At 38.4% G+C, this 21,090-nt stretch overlaps 1 protein-coding gene across 1 annotated transcript in view; it reads left to right on the top strand.

The window, feature by feature from the left end:
• Positions 1–21,090, top strand: part of NPNT (nephronectin) — a gene marked incomplete at its 5' end in the record, with an annotated part of 85,304 nt that overhangs the window by 31,410 nt on the left and 32,804 nt on the right. Inside the window, 3 exons of the mRNA XM_006778908.2 lie at positions 9,850–9,942; positions 18,826–18,945; positions 20,236–20,355. Coding sequence (XP_006778971.1) covers positions 9,850–9,942; positions 18,826–18,945; positions 20,236–20,355 — 333 coding nt within the window. The remainder of the gene's footprint in view (positions 1–9,849; positions 9,943–18,825; positions 18,946–20,235; positions 20,356–21,090) is intronic.

The following is a 21,090-nucleotide window of genomic DNA, read 5'->3' as shown; positions in this document are numbered from 1 at the left end:
TCCTTGGGTGAGGATTAACAACAACAACAAACACACACTGTATACCAAACTGACGATTGCTTCACATCATATAAATCTATGCACAGTCACAAAATGATTCCCTTTTAAAAGTAGTTAATATATGGCTCGGCTCATTGTACCAGTAACTCTTTTAAACATAGAGAGATTTTGGTTGCTGAAAGAAGTCATAATGGTCACATTAGAATTTTTCTAGCCTTTTGCGATGATTGCCCAGTAAACCTGCCCCAAATTAGAGCATCATCTCCTAAGCTAAAACAAATATGTTAATTTTTAATGGAAAGGAACACTTTAATGTGTTTCATTATATCCTAATGAATTCTCTCATTGTGAAACTAGATATCTTGTAAATTTGCTTTTCTGAGAAAGAAATGTTTAGCATTGTTTTTTCCCCAAAACCTTTCTGACTCTCTTAAATCTATGTAATGGATCACTTTCTCTAATGTATCCTTTATATGCACCTTTAAGATATCTGTGCTTACTTCTTGTCTATCCTTACTGGACTTACCTAGTTGAGGATGAGGTATCTTATTGATATGTATACCTTCAGTTCTTAATATAGTGCGTTAACTTCTGTGGCTTTTCCTTTTAGTCATCCTTATAATCCTCATTATAGCTGACGTTTTGTTGAGCTCTTAGTATGAGACAGGTATGGTTCTAAGTAGTTTATTTGGATGTTTTTCATTTAATCTTGTCAACAAACCTCTGAGTAAGTCCAATATGCACTAATCTTTAAGAAAAAAATAGCTGTGCTGGCAACTTCACCTGGTTTAACTCAGGTTGACTATTTTAGAGAAAGGACAGGTGATCTGCATAGGACACAAATTTCCTAAGTGGAGGGCATCTGTGCTCTTGGCCCCTTCTCTAGAAAGCACTGACGAGTGCACAATAGCTCTCAAGTAATAACATTTGTCAAGGTATGCATTTTGTCATACTTGTGTTTATAAATTTGTCTCATTTTTATATTAAACATTGACTTGTTGTTCCACTTATTTATGCATTTATTGGTTGATTCTTGGATGTGCCCTGATGGGGAATTGAACCTGCAACCTTGGTGTATCAAGACAATGCTCTAACTGACTGAACTACCTGGCCAGGGCCCCCTATACTCTTTATCTACAGTTATTAACAGGCAAGGCAAGCTTTCCAACCATGTCTGTCTGTCCTTCCTTCCTTCCTTCCTTCCTTCCATCCTTCCTTCCTTCCGTCCCTTTCTCTCCCTCCAACCTTCCTTCCATCCCTCCTTCCCTCCTTCCTTCCTTCCTTCCTTCCTTCCTTCCATCTGAATCATTTGAAAGTAACTTTCAGACATAAATGGCACTTCATGCTTAAATACCTCAAATGCATCCCTGAGAACAAGGACATTTACATACAAATCACAATATCCTTATCACACTTAAGAAAGGTAACATTGACACACAAATATTATGTAACATACAGTCCATATTTTAGATTCCCCAGTTGTCCCAATAATTAGTTTTATGATTTTTTTCTTTTTGGTCAGGAGACAAGCAGAGATCTTACACTGTATTTACTTTACATTCCCTTTGGTCTCCTTTAGTTTAGAACAGTAAGACCACTTTTTTCCTTCTTCTTGACAATGACGCTTTTGATGAGTCCCAAGTAGAATGTTTCACAATTTAAATTTTTCTCTGGCTGCTTCGTCATTCGATTCAGGTGAAACCTTTTTTGCAAGAGTATTACAGAGGTGGTCATATGTTATGACATTCCCATTGCGCATAATGTTGGTCTGTTCCATGTTAGGGACGTTAAGTTTGGTCACATGATTAAGGTCTGTCTACCAGATTTTTTAACTGAAAGGCACCTTCTTCTTTTTATTATAAGTCTTCTGCAGATAACACATTGAAACTGTTTGAGCATCCTGTTCTCCAACAAAGTTCCAACCAGTGAAAGTTTTAGCACCTACGGTTCACTTTTGATCAAAGTAATTATTTCAATGGTGGTTGTGAAATTGTGTTACTATTCCTTCTACATGTTCACTGGCATCTTTCCGTGAAGCGGAGCTCTGTCCTTTTTGAATCACTTTGGACCCATGGATTCTTTTTTTATTTAATTGTTATGAATTACTATACTTCTTGGCGCTCTAATTATCCCAGATTTGGCCAGTGGAAACACCTCCAAGCCAGACCTTTTTGCATCTTTATTCTTTGAGTTACGTCCTTGCTTTTTATCCCAGCAAAATATTCCAGGCTCCCTGCCCCAGTCCTGATTCCTTTCACTGTGAATAGGATTTAGAAACAAAGATGTGGGTGCTAAGTGTGCTCATTGCTACTGTTACCTAACTTAAAAGAAGCAAACAAAAACCTACTTCACTCTTCCAATAACATTTTCTTGTGTGTTCCGAATGTCTCATTTGGCATTCATCTGAATTCCACTCATATCACAGTGGAAACCGAAAGAAAAATTAAAATTCCAAGTCAACTGAAAAGGCCAACACTTCAGAAGGAGATTTTTCAGTGGAAAGGGATAGTACTGAATTATGATAATTAAAAGTTGGTTTGAGATACAGAAATACAGGTGCAGAAACCTATTTTCTTTGGGCTACTTCAGGAGTTAAACATTAAATAATAAGAGTTGAGCCAGACAGGTGTGGCTCAGTGGTGGTTGAATATAGACCTATGAACAAGAAGGTCACGGTTCAGTTCTCAGTCAGGGCACATGCCTGGGTTGTGGGCACGATCCCCAGTGTGGGGCATGCAGGAGCCAGCTGATCAATGATTCTCTCTCATTGATATTTCTATCTCTCTCCCTCTCCCTTCCTCTCTGAAATCAATAAAAATATATTTTAAAAAATAGTGAGAGTTGAAATGTGTCTGATTTGGATGTTCCCAAAGACAAAACTAAGTTATTGTCAGACGGCTCTTGGAAGACAATATTATGTTGACCAGAAAACCTATTTATTTTAATGTCATGCACCAAATTATCAATCAGTTGACTTAATAATATTTGACTATAGTCCAAAAATAGTTTGTTTTTAATGAAAAGAATGTTAGATAAAATGTGACAGCAAAAATAAAATCATAGATGTAAAGATACTTCAGAAGAGATAAGAAATTCTATACTTCATTTTTTTTGGGGGGGGGGGACAAAACAAGCAAGGGAGTAAAGAGATTATGTTGAAATATTAGGGTTACTTTAATGTCCTTAAATTGTAGATTATGTCCTTACCTGCAATTTTTCCTTCCTGGAAATGCAACTTAAATACCTTTATGCCTTTAATCACCATTGACAGTCTCCACTCCTCCCATCCTTCCTTGCTTAGTGTTTTACTACAACCTCACTCTCCTCCCTTCCAAGCACTCAGATTGCTGGGCTTCGGGGCCTTTATCGGAACAGGTGGGTGCAGATAAACCCATGGATCTGGGACAAGAAATTTTTACTGAAATCGGGCAAGTCAGGTAACCGTCTGGGTTTTCACTTGTCGGCTGGTAAATGAGGATAATGTCGCTCTCCTGCCTTCTATGGATATTGTGAAGATAGATTTAATCAGTCATATGAAGTGGTTTTGAGTTCTGTATTCATGAGAGTATTTAATGGGTAATATTTTATAGTGATAACCATCAGAGGCACTTCAATTTCAGTTTAGATTTGAAAGCAGGATACTCAGCACTGGCATACAGGGTATTTGGAAAGCTGGGGAGCTGTTTTCCTCTGAAGATCTTAGACTCTGTAGGAGGCTTTCCTCGGAATTTTGGTGTACCTGTGGTATAGGGTGGCTCAAGGCCCTTTCTAATGGGGCCCTGTAAATTCTGCCTCCACTCCTTCCAAGTCCCATTCATACAGCAATGAGTTGTCTCACGCTTCATTTAGCAACTTTCTCTCTTACAAGGTCAATTGCTCTTTGAAAAAGATACTTCTCATTGCATGCTCCTGTGTGCCTCAGATGAGTTTTCCATATCTGAGTTCTCTGAAACTTGTTAGCTGTAATGAGAGCTCTCTGAAATCTCCCACCTTTGTAGCCATTCATTCTTCTCCCCTGCCCTTACATACTTCTCTGTCACCTTTGTTTCTAAATTACATGCCTTGGAGGGCAAGGTTCTTTGTTCTGCTTTTAGTGGTGCCGTGTATGAATAGCAACATGATGTAGATTGCAGAAATTACAAATGATTCTTAGGACTCGAGAGACAATCTTATTCACGTTAAGGAAATCCTTCTCAAGTTACTAACCACATCTGAGGTTGAGTTGGCTTTTCCCTTGTCGCTTTCCAGAGCCATCATCTGCTTGGGCATCTCAACATGTCCTTATTTTTTCAGTGTTGGTACTTGACTCCCAGTGTGATTAGTTTACTTAAGAAATAGTCTATAGAACTGACACGGGACCTTAATTTTCCCCTAACTTCTTTGATAACTCGCCTCTTATATCCGCATCAGAAAACCTTGTCCAACTCTCAGAACCTCAGTTACATCCATTAGGATGAATTTTTAAGTGTAAAATTTTATTAGATTGCAAACCAAAGCGGCTTGGACATGTGACAGACAATAAAAGAGCTGTGTTTGCTTTGCCAGTTGAGACTTGTTTTTTTTTTCCTCTAGTTAAAGTAATGAGTTGGAGATTATACTGCAGGAATGTTAAAAAGTAAATTTTGAATATTATTTTCCCATTTCAGCTTACTCCTGGCATTCAGTTTGGGGTTAAAAAAAATCTGTCATTCATTGACTATCTGTGGTCTTCACCTAATTTGTATTACTGAGCTGCTAAACCATATGTGGAGGCCAGAGAACAGTGGACCGTCAAATATGGCCCAGAATTCATGTCCCTGGTCAATGTGTAGGTCAGAGAAGCAATGCTGCATTTTCTGATGAACTTGTAGCAACAACAGATATGGTCTTTCCTCCAAATCAAATGTATTATCTATTTCTGATGTTTTTAGAACACTCCAAAATGGACCACGAGGAAGGATCACATTTTTTTTTTTTTCCTGGCCTGCAATCCACTGCAGGTTGTAAAGGTTGGTGTGTGCTGGCCAGATACTGCGAGCTCACATTACAGTGCAGTCGGTTCTCAAAGGGTGGACCAGTTTGCACAGAAGCTGGGAATTATTTTCCTCCAGTGTCATTATGGATATGTATTTTCTAGTCTGATTCTTTAGATACAGAAGTGACGTGTTTTAGATACTTCTATAATTTTACGGCATTATATATGAAATAAATTTGACAAATTATCTTGCTTTACTAGGACCGGCTCATTTCTGTGCAGTGTGTGTGTGTCCAGAGAAAATATGTGCCAACTTGATAACGAGGACATTAAGTCCAGATTCCACAGCTTGTGCTCAAGGATGGTCAGCTAGGAACTGTATTTGGCTGCAAGTACAAATACAGTGACACAAAGCACAGTCCCCAGATGGCTCGGATGGCAATTTAGCGTTAATGTTATGACATCTTGCTCCGCCCCCTTTTTCATTCTCAAGGTTACCTTGTGGTCACAAAGTGGCCTCTGTAGTTCACTGTGAAATCTGTATTCCAGGCGAGAAGACAGAGGGGCATACTAGTCAGGACCTTTTTAGGTGGCATTGCAAACGCCCCTCCCTGTAACTTCTGTTCACATGTAATTGGCCAGAATTTGGTTGCTTGGCTACTCATACACGCTATGGAGGACTCATCCCCTCATGGAAAAAAAAAGCCAGTTTGTTTTTTGTGGGTTTTTTTGTTGTTGTTTTAAAATATATTTTATTGATTTTTTTTTTTTTACAGAGAGGAAGGGAGAGGAATAGAGAGTTAGAAACATCAATGAGAGAGAAACATTGATCAGCTGCCTCCTGCACACTCCCTACTGGGGATGTGTCCGCAACCAAGGTACATGTCCTTGACTGGAATCAAACCTGGGAGCCTCAGGCCGCAGGCTGATGCTCTATCCACTGAGCCAAACCGGTCAGGGCAAGCTAGTCTGTTTTAAAGAAGAAGGAAACACATGTTTGTAAGCACTGGGCAGTTTCTGCCTTTCATGATCTGCCTAGCCTGTCTTTTGTTCCCATCTGCTGTTATAAGCACTTCATGTGACAGCTTCACGTGACAGCTTCCCTTAGCTCTCTAGAACCTTCTTCATTGTCCTTCCCCAGTACTCTACTCCTGTTCTCAAAGGCTCCGTCCCCCTTCCTAGTGTCTCTGCCTCTTAGTTACCTCTAAGGCATGGCTCAGATTGCATATCCTGCAGGGGGCTTTTCCAGAACCTAGTCAGTTATTATCTGCCCCCCCCCACCCTTTTATCTCACCTCTCTGTCGCAGCTCTTGTTAAGTTTTGGCCAATGTATCACAGTTTCATAGTTATTTTTTTATATCCTCTGTGACTCTCATTTCATCCACACTTGGCTAGTAGACTACATTAGATATAACAAATGTTGAATACGTATTTATTGAATCCCATTGCAGACTCATGCCAGGAAGGTAATAGGAGAAAGGACTTTTACACAGCATTTTAAAGAGCACTTTCTTTTTGTAAGAGGACAAAATGGTTATATCAGCTTTGACTACCCTATCCCATTTAATAGCTGTTGACTAATAAATAGGTCATTGGTTACTTTGGTGCATAGTCTGTTGGATAGACGTGCAAACAGCAGTTTGAAAATACTGACTCCCTACACATGTAGGAAACATGAACATCCTTGGCCTCCAGGAATGTGTGCATTTGATGTGCCCAAGATTAGGGCACTCCACGGAGAACAAACAAGGAGAGGGAGGGGGACAATAGAAACGTTTGTTCCTGTGAAGTGCCTGAAAGCACTATAAATGGATAGTCATCAGGCTGGTCAGGGGGTCAAAAGGCAGTGGGCCTGGGGCCTCAGGAGGAATTATTTCATAAAGTGTCCTCTTGCAAATACACTTTTTCATGTTTTTAAGTGGTACTTTCTAAACTACATTTTCATGTTTTTAGAGATGTTTTCAAATTCCTTTTATTTTGAGAGGTGATTACCTTGACTTACATTTACTGCTTTTGAGATCTTTACTCTTTTGTTTTTTAATATAGCAATCTGGGTGCCTCACAGATACCTGATTTATGCAGGTTGTTTCTCTATATAATTGTTAAGATTTATGGAAAATCTTTTTTTTTAGTTTAAAAAAAGTTCTTTTCAACTTGCATTTCTTGGTGATGGGACTTAAAAGTTACATTAAAAAATGGCTTATTGTGGGACTTGTTTTGAAAACTGCATCTAAACCATCTATCAGGTGTACACTTGACTGAAATATTATATTGGAAGGCACTCCTAGATCATTTATTTTTACAGTTCTGAAAAAAAAATGGCTTCTCTTTGAATTTCATGCCATGTCTAACATCAGATTTTAAACAAGCACATTTCCCTACCATGTATACTGTCCACTTTTCTCCTTCTTTACTTCTGCAAGCTTTCAAATTAAATACCTACTGAGCAGCACTGTCTAAGGCTCATTAGTGGTACTGGGTCCTGTTGGAGTGACAAGTAGGCAGAAAAAACCGGGGAGTAAAATTGGCAAATAGGCCTATGGAATCCAGGTGAGGGGAGGGTTAGGGAGGGTGAGTCAGGAAGTGTAGAAAACACCAAAAATAACCTTCACATCAGTTTCACAGGAATAATAGAGCTTTAAAGGAAATGATGTTCGAGAATTGCCAGAAACTGGGAGCATATCCCAGAATAGAGAACAGCCGGGGCCAATAGGGGAAGGAGCAGGTGTCGGGGACTTGAGAACTCAGGGTCACTGCTGACCCCATTCCCTCTGGTTTTTACGACTTGTCAGCTCTTCACTCTGGTTACTGAAGCCCGTCTTTTCCTGTCTCAAAAACAAATCATTCCTTCCTCATGTCAACTGGACTTTTTCCAGTCCTTTCTACATATTATCGCCAGGCTAATATTCCCAGAGTGTTGATTTTTATCTGTTAACTTTACTGACGGTGTTCAACTTTGCATTTTCTATAGATAAAGTGTATGTTCCTCTGTCTGAAATTGAGGGAACGTCATCATCTGATACCGCTCACCCATGATTGCCTACTTCTCACTCTTCTACCAGCATTTCTCACCCCCCCCAACCCCTCCCCACACACACACACATTTTTGTCTTGCCAAGCCTCCTTAGTGTCCCCTATTTTGTTGCACAATTCTCCTTGGGTAGTATTCTCCCTCTTCTTTCTATCCAAGCTTCAAGATCCAACTCAAGCCTCTTCTACAAGGCTTTCTGTACATATCTATATGGATATGCTTGTGTGATTTCTTTACAAATTTTGTATGTGTCACCTATTTTGTTCATAAGTAAATGTTGCTTTAAATTAAAGCATTGAAAAATGCTTGTTTTGTCCCTTCATCTAGACCAGCGGTTTTCAACCTGTGGGTTGCGACCATTGGAAAACACATAGCATATCAGATATTTACATTACGGTTCATAACAGTAGCAAAATTACAGTTATGAAGTAGCAACGAAAATAATTTTATGGTTGGGGGTCACCACAACATGAGGAACTGTATTAAAGGGTCGCGGCATTAGGAAGGTTGAGAGCCACTGTTCTAGACTATAAGCTCTTTGACACCAGTGACCACGCTATACAATGTTTTCTCTCTGTTCTAGTATCTGGCATAGCCCCATGCACATATTTGGTACAGAGCAAGGATTTTCAGTCTGGCAACATCACAGTTTCAGCTGAATAATTTGTTTGTTTGTTTGTTTATTTTGGGGGGCTTAGGGGGAAGGGGCTCTCTGACCATTGTAAGATGTTTAACAGTACCCGCTAGATGCCAGGAGCACACTCTCCCTAGTGTGACAACCAAAATGTCTCCATTTATGCCAGTTGTCCCATGGGGGGAGAAATGGCCGCAGCTGAGAATCACTGATAGAGAGTAAACAGAAAAAATTCTAAGCATTATCTTGGCAGGAATCAAAGACTGTGAAAAATTTAAATGATGATTTTGTAGCATTTTTGGGTCTTGAGGAAAGACAGACTCAGTTGATAGAAGATAGTAAATGAAAAATAGATATTTTTATTTGCTGTGATAGGCTATAGAAAAGCCATTTTAGATTGATGAGCAATTGCAACCCACCTAAGGTTAAGAAAAAGCAACATGACAGAGGTATTCTTAAATTGAAATACCAAAAAAGATTGAGTTGCAATGTTTATTTTGAACCATTTTATACTTAGGAATACTGTTTCCAATAAAATAGTATTTTATTATTTAATTGGAAATTTATCTGGACTTCAAACAATTTATCTGTAGTTAAACAATATCTTTGGATTAAGAACAACTTTTTGAAATGTATTTTAAAAAAATATATTTCAGAGAGAAGAAGGGAGAGTGAGAAAGGGATAGAAACATTAATGATGAGAGAGAACCATTAATCCGCTTCCTCCTGCACACCCCCTACTGGGGATTTAGCCTGCAATCCGGGTATGTGCCCTTACCAAATGGAACCGAGACCTCCTGGTTCATGGTTCATGGGTTGACACTCAACCTCTGAGCCACACTGGACGGACTTCAGTGTATTTGAGAGAATGAGTTTGAAGTTATGAGTACAGGTTATTACAAAGTTAACACTATTAACAAACACCAGTTGTGTTTATGCATAGTCTTACATATTTTTCTGACTATTGAGTAATGACCTCAAGTTCAGCCAATTTTTCAGCCCAAAGTGATACACACACGCACACACATGACTATAACACAGGTGTGTTAATGTATAGTTTAGACAGTGCTTACCAATCCAGAACACAGTGATTTTGTATATTTCTGCTACTTTTTATATGTTCTAAGTTGTTGGTTTTTTTTTTTATTACTAAGCTAGTACGTGATGTAGATACTATATGGTTGATGTTCTGCTGATCTAGAAATAATGCATGATATTCTCTTTTCACAGCTGTGTGCCAACCACAGTGCAAACACGGTGAATGTATTGGACCAAACAAGTGCAAGTGTCATCCTGGATATGCCGGCAAAACCTGCAATCAAGGTAGGGAGAGTGTGACACGGTGAACAATCATGAGCTCCCTCTACTCCTGCCTGATATAAAAATGTTAAGTTCTCATGCCGGGCCCCTTTTCCATGACGATTATTCTGCATATTTGAGCTGCATTTATTGAAAGATAGAAATATAATAATGGTAAATCTTTTAGAATTCATTTCATCGAAGGACAATGAAAAGAATTTCATCTTCTCATTCACTGCTGATAATTAAAATGCATTTTGAAAGAGAGAATTGCAATATCAGTAATGTTAGAAGCCTTACCTTCTGCTGCTCCTTGTTCTGCCACTAACCAGTGGAGAAGTCTTATTAGGCTCCTTGGACCCAATTTGGTGAAAAGACCTTCATACTCACAGTCGGGTAGGAAGCTTGATTTGAAATTCTGAGGTCCCTTCAAACTTTGAGCCCTTCTATGTTGTGATTAAATTCCCTTTAACTGTTGACAAGCTTGTATTTTCTGAGAAATAAAGATATTGATGGACTTAGCAAGTTACTTTTAATTGGCATCAGTTACTTATAAAAGCAAACATTGATTTAGCACTAAGAGCACACCAGGTATTTTACATATATTTTCATTATTGCAACAACATCAGGAGGCAGAGTATTTATTATAATCAAGTTATTAGAAATAACATATTCATTGTTTAGTTGAAGGGATATTAAGTGTCTTGTCCAAGTTCATAGAATTAGGTAGTAAATGACCTACTATATCAACTTAGAGCTATTGGCTATAGAATTCATGTTCTTTTTACCAATTTAGTTGTGGATGAAGAACATATTGGAAATGTGACCCTCTGGTTCATGCTCACAAGTCTGACAAGGCTTGCCTTTTTAACCAAAAACTTTCTACCATTAGGAGAAAAAACACACACACACACACACACACACACACACACACACACAAAACAAACAAAAAAAACCCCAGGAGTAAAGAAAATGTATGGTTAGAATTCATTAGAAAGATACAAGGATAAAATAGTCAGTTTTTTAAAAAAATATATTTTATTGATTTTCTACAGAGAGGAAGGGAGAGAAATAGAGAGTTAGAAACATTGATGAGAGAGAAACATCGATCAGCTGCCTCCTGCACATCTCCTACTGGGGATGTGCCCGCAACCCAGGTACATGCCCCTGACCGGAATCGAACCTGGGACCTTTCAGTCCGCAGGCCGACGCTCTATCCACCGAGCCAAACCGGTTTCGGCAAAATAGTCAGTTTTTAACTTACTACTTAAAGCAATACTCCCTGTCATTTTAAATGTCAAATGAAACAATCATGTAGGGGTCTAACCTTCTCAAAGCTATGAACTTGACCTCACCTGATAAAGAAATTATATTGTTGAAGCACTGTTGTTCTTCAGTATCTGATACTCCTTGAGGTGTGCCTATAAACTCGTGTTTGTCGACGTAGTTTTCACAACATCCCGAACACTGGTGTTTGAAGGTACAGCTAATTGTTTCTGCACTGCTGGATGAAATCCATGCTAGTAAAATGTGACATGTCCAATGGTAGGACAAGCTGTTATTCTAGAGTCTTCTAGATTATCTGCTACTTGATTGGTAGCCAAGTTTTTTCAATGCTTCTTTTCAGATAATGTTTTTTTAACTTGGAATTTACCTGACATGCCTGGGTAGTATTTTTTAAATAAATGGGGTTCTTATTACCTCAGTTGACTCTTTTAAAAATCCATTTGGTTTTCCTTCTTCTGTCTTTCTCAAGTAGCAGCATGTTTGGTTTTAATTATTGAGTTATTAGTGTTCATCTTAGAGTCCCAGCATGCTTCTTCTTTAAAAGTGATGAACACAAACCATCAGAGATGTCATTAATATGTCCACATCATAAAACTTCTTGTCCTGATGCCAGGAATTTATACAAAGAAGATTATCCCAAATAGCTGCCATTGAGATTGCAGAGAAAATGCATTTAAATTAATTTGCAGAGCATCATCAACTTTAATATGCTTCAGAAGACTCTCAAGCTATTATTGGAACAAGGATTCATCTCTGAGTATCTCTTATTTTCAGAAAACCAGTTTACCATGTACTTATTATCAGAATAAAGAGTTCACCATGCACTTGTTTTTAGAAAAACCAGTTGGATGTTTGTTTGTTTTTTCAGTAATTCTAGAGAAAAATTGAAATATATGGAGTTGAAATCTTGCCTCCCAAAACTCTGTTCCTTAGGGGGAAAAGGATTCTATTAGTAGCAAAATGGGATTTTACACCTGCAAAAACTGTGCTGACATTGAAAATGTCATTTCAAATCCAATCTTGAATAGAAAGCTCCAGCTTACAGTGAAGATGAATGTGTTTCATTCATCTTTCTTGTGGCCTTCCTTACCAAAACAGCAATTAGGCAAGTTCCTGATGGAAAGAAGTATGCCCTTTGAGAACAGGAACCCTTTGTATTGTCTCTCCAATTTCTGGGTTCCTGAAAACTATTATTAAAATGACTTGCACAGGATTAGTGTACAGTAAATATTTATTAAGTGAGTGACTGTTTCATACAAGAGTTCTTGGTCCTGAAAGCTGTAGGAACTTGAAACACTCCCATGGAGGTGTCTGGTACCTTAGCCTTTACCTTGTGGACTACGAGCCCTGTGAGAAGCTGCCCTGAGTGAGCGGGGTAACTCGGAGAGCTGTCGAGGGACCCCCAGAAACGCTGATAGAGCAAATGGTTTAAACCTGCTCTATGTCTCCATAACAAAGTAGCATAGACTTTTGATCTGGACCATACATTTTAATAAAGTGGAAAACATAAAGGAAATTAAATAAGTTTCTTTTTTTTCTTGAGGAGAGACATGTCAAGAAGAGGTACCTTGAAATAATTTCACAGAACTAGATATTAGCTTTTGATTAAAAGTTGGTTTGGGTATAAGGCATGGATCTGCATAAAAAGTTTGTTGCAAATTGTGTACTTTAAGAAGTCATTCCCTGGGAGCTTGCTTGGCTGCATGGACAGCAGGAGTAAATGACAAGCACTTGAGCGCTGTTGGCGCGGCCTGGGGAGCAGCCAGATAGCGGGGCAGGCCCACTTTGGAACTGGCTTCATTTAATAGCCTGTCGCAAGATTAGTATAATCTGCTCCTGGTGACTTGCTCCCCCTCCAGTCATTTCCTGGATTGCTATAGTCGGATCACATATAAAACCATAGGCTTGGACTGATCATTGTCATATTCTATAAGGTATGTGGTATCTTTCACAGTAGGTGAAATTCTAACCAGAACTCTGGCAAGATTTTTTTTTCCATCTTACTTTCTCTGGCAATTTTATTCTTGCATATTTCCCCCCTCCTTGAGTCTCTATGTACCCATACAAATCCCCTTTCCACCTCAGCCAAGAAAGGATACTATTAGAGATAATAATATTTTTATAACTTTCCCACTAGGGAATTATTTTTAGCATGGAATATATCATGTCATTGCAGTTTTTTAAGGAAAGATATTCTTTTGAATTCATAGTGGGCTTTATAACGAGTACAGAAGAAACAATTTATAAACATCAGTTACTAATGTTTTGACATGGTTCATGTGTCATATGTTGAATTCCTTATCCCGAGAAAAGAATTAGTGTCTTGTAGCACATAATCAGACAGTAAACATTGGTGGACTAGTTAATTCTCAGAGTTGATTGCTTTTCTCAGCACAACAGCCTATATGTATTAACCCTAATATCGAGGTAATTTCTTAGAGCCTTACTTTTTTGAAGGTTGTGTGATTTTAACACAGACACCAGTGCTCATTTAATTTGGAAGTTTAACTGACTATTACCAATGTAATTGTCTTGAAATAGGATATGAGTGACTTTTTGACTCTCTACTTTTGAATCTCACCCATCTCACAATATTTTTAGTAAGCTAACCATGGGAACAGTTACTTTATTTTGTTTTAATTTTTTTGCAGAAAACTTCTTATGGATATTCTAATTAAATGTGACCTAAATGTGACATAAGTTTTTATATTTGAGTGAAAACATTGATCATGCTATCTTTTTAAATAAAGTCTTTATGTAAATCATAACTTTGTGTGTAATTTCGGAGTATTTTAAACTATTGTGCAACATAGTAAGAAAAAGTCATAAGTTGGTCATTTAAGACTTCAGGATCTTGACACACAGCAGGTTGATTATAATCAATATTTGTATCATCATTGTTTATTTGTTCTTTTAGTTTTCTCTCATTGTTGATTAAAATCATGTTTTTTTAAAAATAACTATCTCTTTTTTACTGTTTCCCCCCTCCCCCATTAAATCTGTATGAGAATGACGGATTAACTTGTACTGTGTGTGTGTGTATTCTTGGGAAGAAAGATGGCGGTGACAAATTTTCAGGAAAGTAAAAATTTAAAAAAAAGAGAGAGAAACTGGAAAAACTAGAAACTAACTTTGGTAAAGTATTCTTTTTGAACTCCACCAACTTGATGTAATTGTTTAATATATACTTATAAAGATTTTTAGGGCTAAAAATGACATCAGTTCAAAGTTGACTCTTATTACCTTCTTCCTGGTGTGAAGACGAGCACTCCTACCCAACTCCTCTTGACCAAGGCAGTGAGCAGCCTCTTTTCCAACCCCTGGATCAGCAAGCCACCAGTTTACCTTCAAGGGGTGAGCGTGCATTGTCTCGGGGGGTCTGCTCCTCCTACCTGCACGGCTTCCCGCGGTGTGTCACCTCTTGCACCTGTTCCGAAGACGCGCCCCAGAGCGCCCAGCCTCAGCACTGAGCATGTGACGCAGGCAGCGGGGCCGGCGCCTGCCGCAGACTCTCTGTGCTCTGCTGTCTGGAGCCTCTGCTGTCCTCTCACTGCAGCAAGTGTCGTTGCTCCTCTTCTTTTCTGGGCTTCAAAGTGTTTTCTGAAAATCACATAACAAAATCACTTTTGTTTTTGTACGTAGATGAAGTCAGGAATATCAGAGCAACTGAGCTTGGGGTTTTGATGGCTTTTGCTAAGTAGGTTTTAGAAGTGAGCAAGCCCTCTTCACCACCATCCTTAGGGTGTAGTGTGTTAGGTTACCAGAAATGAAACATACATTAGCTTCCTTCATTTCGTGTATATTTTCTAATATTAGAAAGCCTAAGTTCTGTTTCTAGCACAGCCCGTAAGGAGCAAGTCATGTCATGTGTCTGGGTGTTAGCAAAACAGTTAGTGATAGGAGGAGAGTAATTCCTGCCCTGTTTACCTGCAGGGCTGCTGTGAGAATGGAAACACCCCAAATATTAGTGTCTTCATAACGTTGGAAAGTTTCGTAAGAAGGTTAGTTGGCTGCATGCCTCTACAGTTCTCCTAAAAAAAGTTACCCCTCACCCACTGATAGATTGAGGAACATAGAATGCCTGAATTAAAATCATAAAAATTAGAAATTTCTCTCTCTCTGCTGATGGGGGACTTGATGGGCGTGTACATCTTCTGCACAAAGAATCAGGGCCATGGGGTTAATCGCAGTCACTGTGTCACTGCTATCTTCAAAGTTTAAAAGTGATGGCCATTGACATATTGACATCTGTTTCCCTCTGACCTCCACTTTAGTCAGATAAAATGTAAAAGCTTAGACTTTTGAGTCATTGCCCAGTTTAAGTCTCAAAGGGAAAAAAAGTGCAAGTGCATTAAACAAATAATTATTTTCCCTTAAAAAATCCCTATTGGGTTGTCTGATGTAGTGAATCTCTTGGAGATTTTCAAGCTACTTTCCAGCGTCTGCATGCTAATAAAATTTCTATTCTATTTTTCCCTGAAGTATAATTATAATGCTATGCAGCTTGCATTTTTGTTCTAGACCAGCTCCTTTCTCCCTGTCCCCCTCCCTCAAGCTCCTGAATCCACCAACCTGCTTAAGTATACTCCTGACTTATAGATGCTCTTTAAGAATTGCACATTTAATAATTAAATCATTTGAATGTAAATGGTTTACTTGTAAAGTTCTGTTCTTTGTGTGATAAGTCCATGGTAGAATTCATTATTTTTTTAATTAAATATTTCCCTCTTAATTTATAACATTTTAAACTCCTAGAGAAAGAGCAAGATTAAAATAAATTTAAAATAAACACACTGAAGATTTTTTCCCTAGGTTTCTTTATCAACTTTTAAGATTTATAAAGTGTAATCACGCAGACTTTTATGTTATATATATATTGTTCCACTTATTATTATAGGAGCATTTACTATAAGTTGAAAGTGTCATTTTTGAATTTCTGACTTAATTTGATAGGAACATAAGCATTACCAGTTCTGTATTCTAAGAGATTTTTGGAAGCAGCCTATATTAACTCAGTTTTCTAAGGCAACAGGTCACTAAGAAAATAAGATATAATAATCAAGGATGGAAACCTGACAAAAAATTGGGGAAAAAGAAGTTCATCCCCAGGATATTGGATGCTTTTGATCTTTAGAAGCTCCCTGCTTGAGCAAAAGTCTGGTATTTGGTAAATATTGATAAGTATGGATTATGCTGGAACCCTATTTCATCATTTTTGCAGTGGCTCTTATGAAGTTTTGAGCAGACAGGTGCCTGTGGCAGGTGGGAGAATAAGGGCAGTCACTGTGAACTTCAACACCTGGGACCTGGCATGGAGAGCCAGCCGCTCCCGCAGCGGCCGGCAGAGCAGGCTTTCTCAGATTGCTCCCAACATATTTGGATATTTACATGTCAATTTAACAACAGTGAAATAGTCAACCGATGTCTCTACACACACCATTGAACGATGCATGTTCCCTTGTTGCATATTGTTTCAGAGTGATTCCCAGGTTCTTTTGGAATTAGGACACCTTACCGATGTTTCATTTTCTTTCAATTTCGTGATTCTTAACCCCAAAGTACTTTTTCTCACGGGGAGGGAAGGATCGATTGGGGTTGAAGAGCACCAGCTTCCCCAGTCTGAATCGTGGAGTCCCGCAGAGCAATGCTACAGAGCCCTTTATTGACCAAGACAGCGGTTGCCTCAGCGGGGCCTCAGCTTTAGTCCAGAGACAGTGTCTGTAGAAATCTCCATCAGCATAAATACTCTGTGCACATAAGCTGCCTGGAGCTATAAATACCTGACCGGTTCCCATCAGGAAACCCACAGAAGTTTCTGTGTCTCTTTAACAATAAACCTAAGGGTTTTTAATTTATATTTTTTACTTAATCCACAAATATCCTTCCCTTGAGATATGGAATTTGGCCCAACTCTGTTATCTTGTTGTACTGTACCATTTTCTTTATGTTTAGTGCAGAAAAATACTTAAAACACAAAGCCTTTGTCTGGCAATGTACTCAGATTTAAATACTACCTTCTATAATATCAGTCAGGGATTTATCAAAGCCAGGTGTGAATCTGTAGGGACATATGAGGAATAAAAATCAACTCCGAGAATATGAGGAAAGATTTTCTAGCTTTAATTTTTAATAAATATTGACATACAAAGTAGAAGAATATGAGAAGTGGAATGAATTTCTTTTACTTTCATTGTTAATTTAAAATTTTCACTCTAATAGAGGGAGAAGTCACATTTTTGATGATATTACAATCTGCAAAGCATCTTCTTTGAGGAAAACTTTTTTTGAACTATCCTAAAATACAATTCTGTTTTGTACAGCCTTAACTGGGCAAGATGCAATAAAGTATAAAATTGAATAAAGCCTGGGGAGTGACAACTGCCTATTATTTAATCTTACCAGGCTTCACCCAGCTGGGGACCTGCTAACAGGTGTGTGAAAGTTAGAAAAAAAGACCCCGTTGGAAAGTCAGTAAATTATATAAAAAAAATTTAGGTGCGATAATTTGCAGGTTTTAAAAAGCAATGTAAGTTGGTGGTTTAGTTAAGTGAAATATATAGATTTTTAATAAACAGCAGGTCAGATTTATATTAGATTAAACTTGCAACTAGATTTCTGCTTTGATAACTTAGGTTAATAGGTCATTATATTATACTGGCAGTTCCAAATGAACATGTGGTCATATTTCTTTTTAATGAAATCTACATTTTGGGCACTACTATTGCAGTGTTTATATGTCATTATGAGCTTTATGTTCACTTGAGGCAGTGTTCAACTGGGTTGGAAAATTCTAATGTGCAGTTTATTAATTAATTTCATATTGGTATTTAAACCAATAATCCTAAAATACATAATGATAGTCCATTATGTATTATTCATTAGTATTTCCATATGCTCCTCTTAACTACCAAATGAATGAAAACATACGGGAGGGTTGTGTTTTTTTTAAAGTTTATTTTGTGATTTTGAGTACATTACTAAAGTAGGAAGCAGAAGTTCCTTCTTTAACCTAAGATCAGTATATAATCTATAAGACTGAACAAGGAAAACTACGATTGTCATCACTCTCATTCATGTAGCTCTTCGCCTCTGGAGATGGAGCTTTCTTTTGGGAAGTTCAAAGCAGTCTGCTGTTAGAATCAGGCTATTTTCTCATATCTTCTTTAAACAAAGAGGGGAATAAGTCGATAGAGGAAGAACGTGTGGTCAAGAGTGACTCTAGGAGTAGAACCCAGCTATTTTGAGGATATTGAAGTCAGATAGATGACAGAGCACTACGAGGAGTCAGTATGCTGCTCTTTCTAGGGACAATGCGGTAGGCACAGTATACTCCGGAGGACGGAATTACATGTCCTATATAACGTAAGCTCCAGGAGCTCACATGGCCTCTTCATTGTTATAAGGTTTTCAGTCACTTCTTGTAGGAAACTTGGTTGCCCCTAGTGTAGCCAGTCTTAAAATTAAGACAGTGTGAACAGGCTCCATCTTATGTAAATAACCGGTTACCATAGCTTGACCCACTTTTCGTCTTCATTTTTTCAATATAGAGAAGTATTTCAAATGGTTTACATTTGTGCGGACATTGTGTGATTTTTCTGCTTCAACTTCCACTCTTTTCAGATCTGAATGAGTGTGGCCTGAAGCCGCGACCCTGCAAGCACAGGTGTATGAACACTTACGGCAGCTACAAGTGCTACTGCCTCAACGGGTACATGCTGATGCCGGATGGGTCCTGCTCAAGTATGTCAAGAATCTTAATTGTTTTACAAGTGCTGTGGGCTTGACTTCCTTCATGTGGTGCTCTGGTGGTGTGAGAATGAAGGTGGCCGCCCAGACAGGATGGGAGTGTGTGTTTGTATGTGTCCCTAAGCAATTGAACATCAGAAGAAGGGTTGCCCCTTTTAGATGGCTAGAATTCTTTTATCCTGGGTGCCAGCATTACATTGATTTGGAAACGGTTTTAGAAGAAGAAGAATAAAACTAAGTGTATTTTCTTATGTTTTTCCCAACATGTTTTTCCCTTTTGTCACTCTGGGCCTAGAGCTATTCCAGCTAGAAGGGGAGCATCAGTGATTCTTTTAGGACCATGGTGCTGCCCATAAAGATGAGCTTTAAACTATTTGCTGGTAGAGAATTCATCAAGCCTGTTGTTCGGTTATAAACAGCTCACAAATACCTTCTCACTTCATTTTACATCTCAGTGTCATAGTCTAAGGATTAAGTTATATCCCTTTTATTAATATCCACTTCAAATGAAAAAATAATGAATGATTTCAGTAACATAAAAGTAGATTTACTACTATCATTTGGATGTGTTATAAGATGGATGGTGCCATCAAATTCTCTGCAGGCTGAACATTGAATTGAAGTTGTGTGTATAGGATATCCAACAATCGGTGATTTGATTTTTATTTTTACTGAATTATCAGATAAATTAGCTAATTATCAGTCAGTCAGTCATCCACTATCTCTCTCTGAGTTGTGTTTTATAAAATAAAAAAGGTTAGCTAATTTTCTTTAGCATGGCCTACTTAGCATGAGACATTTTGGAATGAAGTGGGTTCATGTTAAATCACATGTGACAGGGATGCTCAATTCCTCTAGCATTGCCCAACTCAGTGGGAAATCTGCTGTCCCAACAGAAATTTAATGGGAGCTTGACACAATTATGTGGATGCTTCACTTGAGACCAGCACTTAGCATGAATAATCTGGGGGAAATAACCTCAATTTTCCACTGTTTTTGGCCACTGGGAAAATTTACAGATAACCTATAAGAGATTAAGCTTTACATTTGTCTTGGAATTCCTCAAATGCATTAGAGGCCTTCCCCAGATGACAACAGAGCTGGGTCACTTCGTAATCCTCCTGATCCGTGGAGGAAGACAGTCGTTCGGTCCCTGTTGAATAATTGAGGCCTTTTTTTGTCTTCATTGTTGAGTCAGTGTCGCTGATTTCAGGACAGGTTAAGAGCGTAGTGATTTCAGTTGTAGAGTTTGTTCTCTGAGTCAGCCAGTCATACTCATTTCAGGTGGCCTGACGTGCTCCATGGCAAACTGTCAGTATGGCTGTGATGTTGTCAAAGGACAGATACGGTGCCAGTGCCCCTCTCCTGGCCTCCAGCTGGCCCCGGATGGGAGGACCTGTGTGGGTGAGTTGTAAAGCCAAGCCTCTCTGACTGTGGTCTCCCTAGGGAAAGGAAGAAAGTGAAAGGTGATGTGAATAAGAAAAAAAGGCAGTTGCTTACATCAAGTCTTTAGAAGATATCAAGATATCAGATGTCCCAGAAGAGGACCCCTTTCTGTGAATAGACTATAGAAACTTTTTTTTTCTAAAAATGAAGGGCAGGAGAAAGCTTGGGGAAGAGGGAACCACATCTGCAAAGGCATTGAAGTTTCAAGGAGCAAAATGTTCAGGGAAACAGAGCTTAGTATTTCTAGAATGTAAGGGGCAATGACTGATGAAACTGAACAGGTAGATAGCACTAGATTGTATGTATTGCATTTAAGAGTTAGATTTCCCCCCTTAAAATTAGGGAAGGTAGTATAGGATTGTGGTAAGAGCTAGGGCTTTGGTTTTAAACTCAACTCTGCCATATACTTGATATGTAACCTTAGGCAAGAGACTTCCTTTCTTTGAACTTGAGTCAAAGTCATCTTTAAAATGGGAGTAATGACACATAGAACTACTGTAAGGAATAAATGAACTCAAGTATAGAAAGAGCTTAGCAACCTAGCATATAGTAAGTACTCAATGAAGGGAGGTATTCAGTTATTCAAGAGACATTTACTGACTACTTTCTATACTCCAGGCACTGTGCTAAGTGCAGGATGTACAGTAATGGAAAAAGCTGACAAGGTTTTGATCCTCACAAAGCTGATATTCT

This window comes from Myotis davidii, unplaced genomic scaffold (assembly GCF_000327345.1).
Source record: "Myotis davidii unplaced genomic scaffold, ASM32734v1 scaffold967, whole genome shotgun sequence".
NCBI classification, from domain to species: domain Eukaryota; kingdom Metazoa; phylum Chordata; class Mammalia; order Chiroptera; family Vespertilionidae; genus Myotis; species Myotis davidii.
Note: the sequence above shows the minus strand (reverse complement) of the source record. Positions and strands in the feature narration are given on the sequence as shown.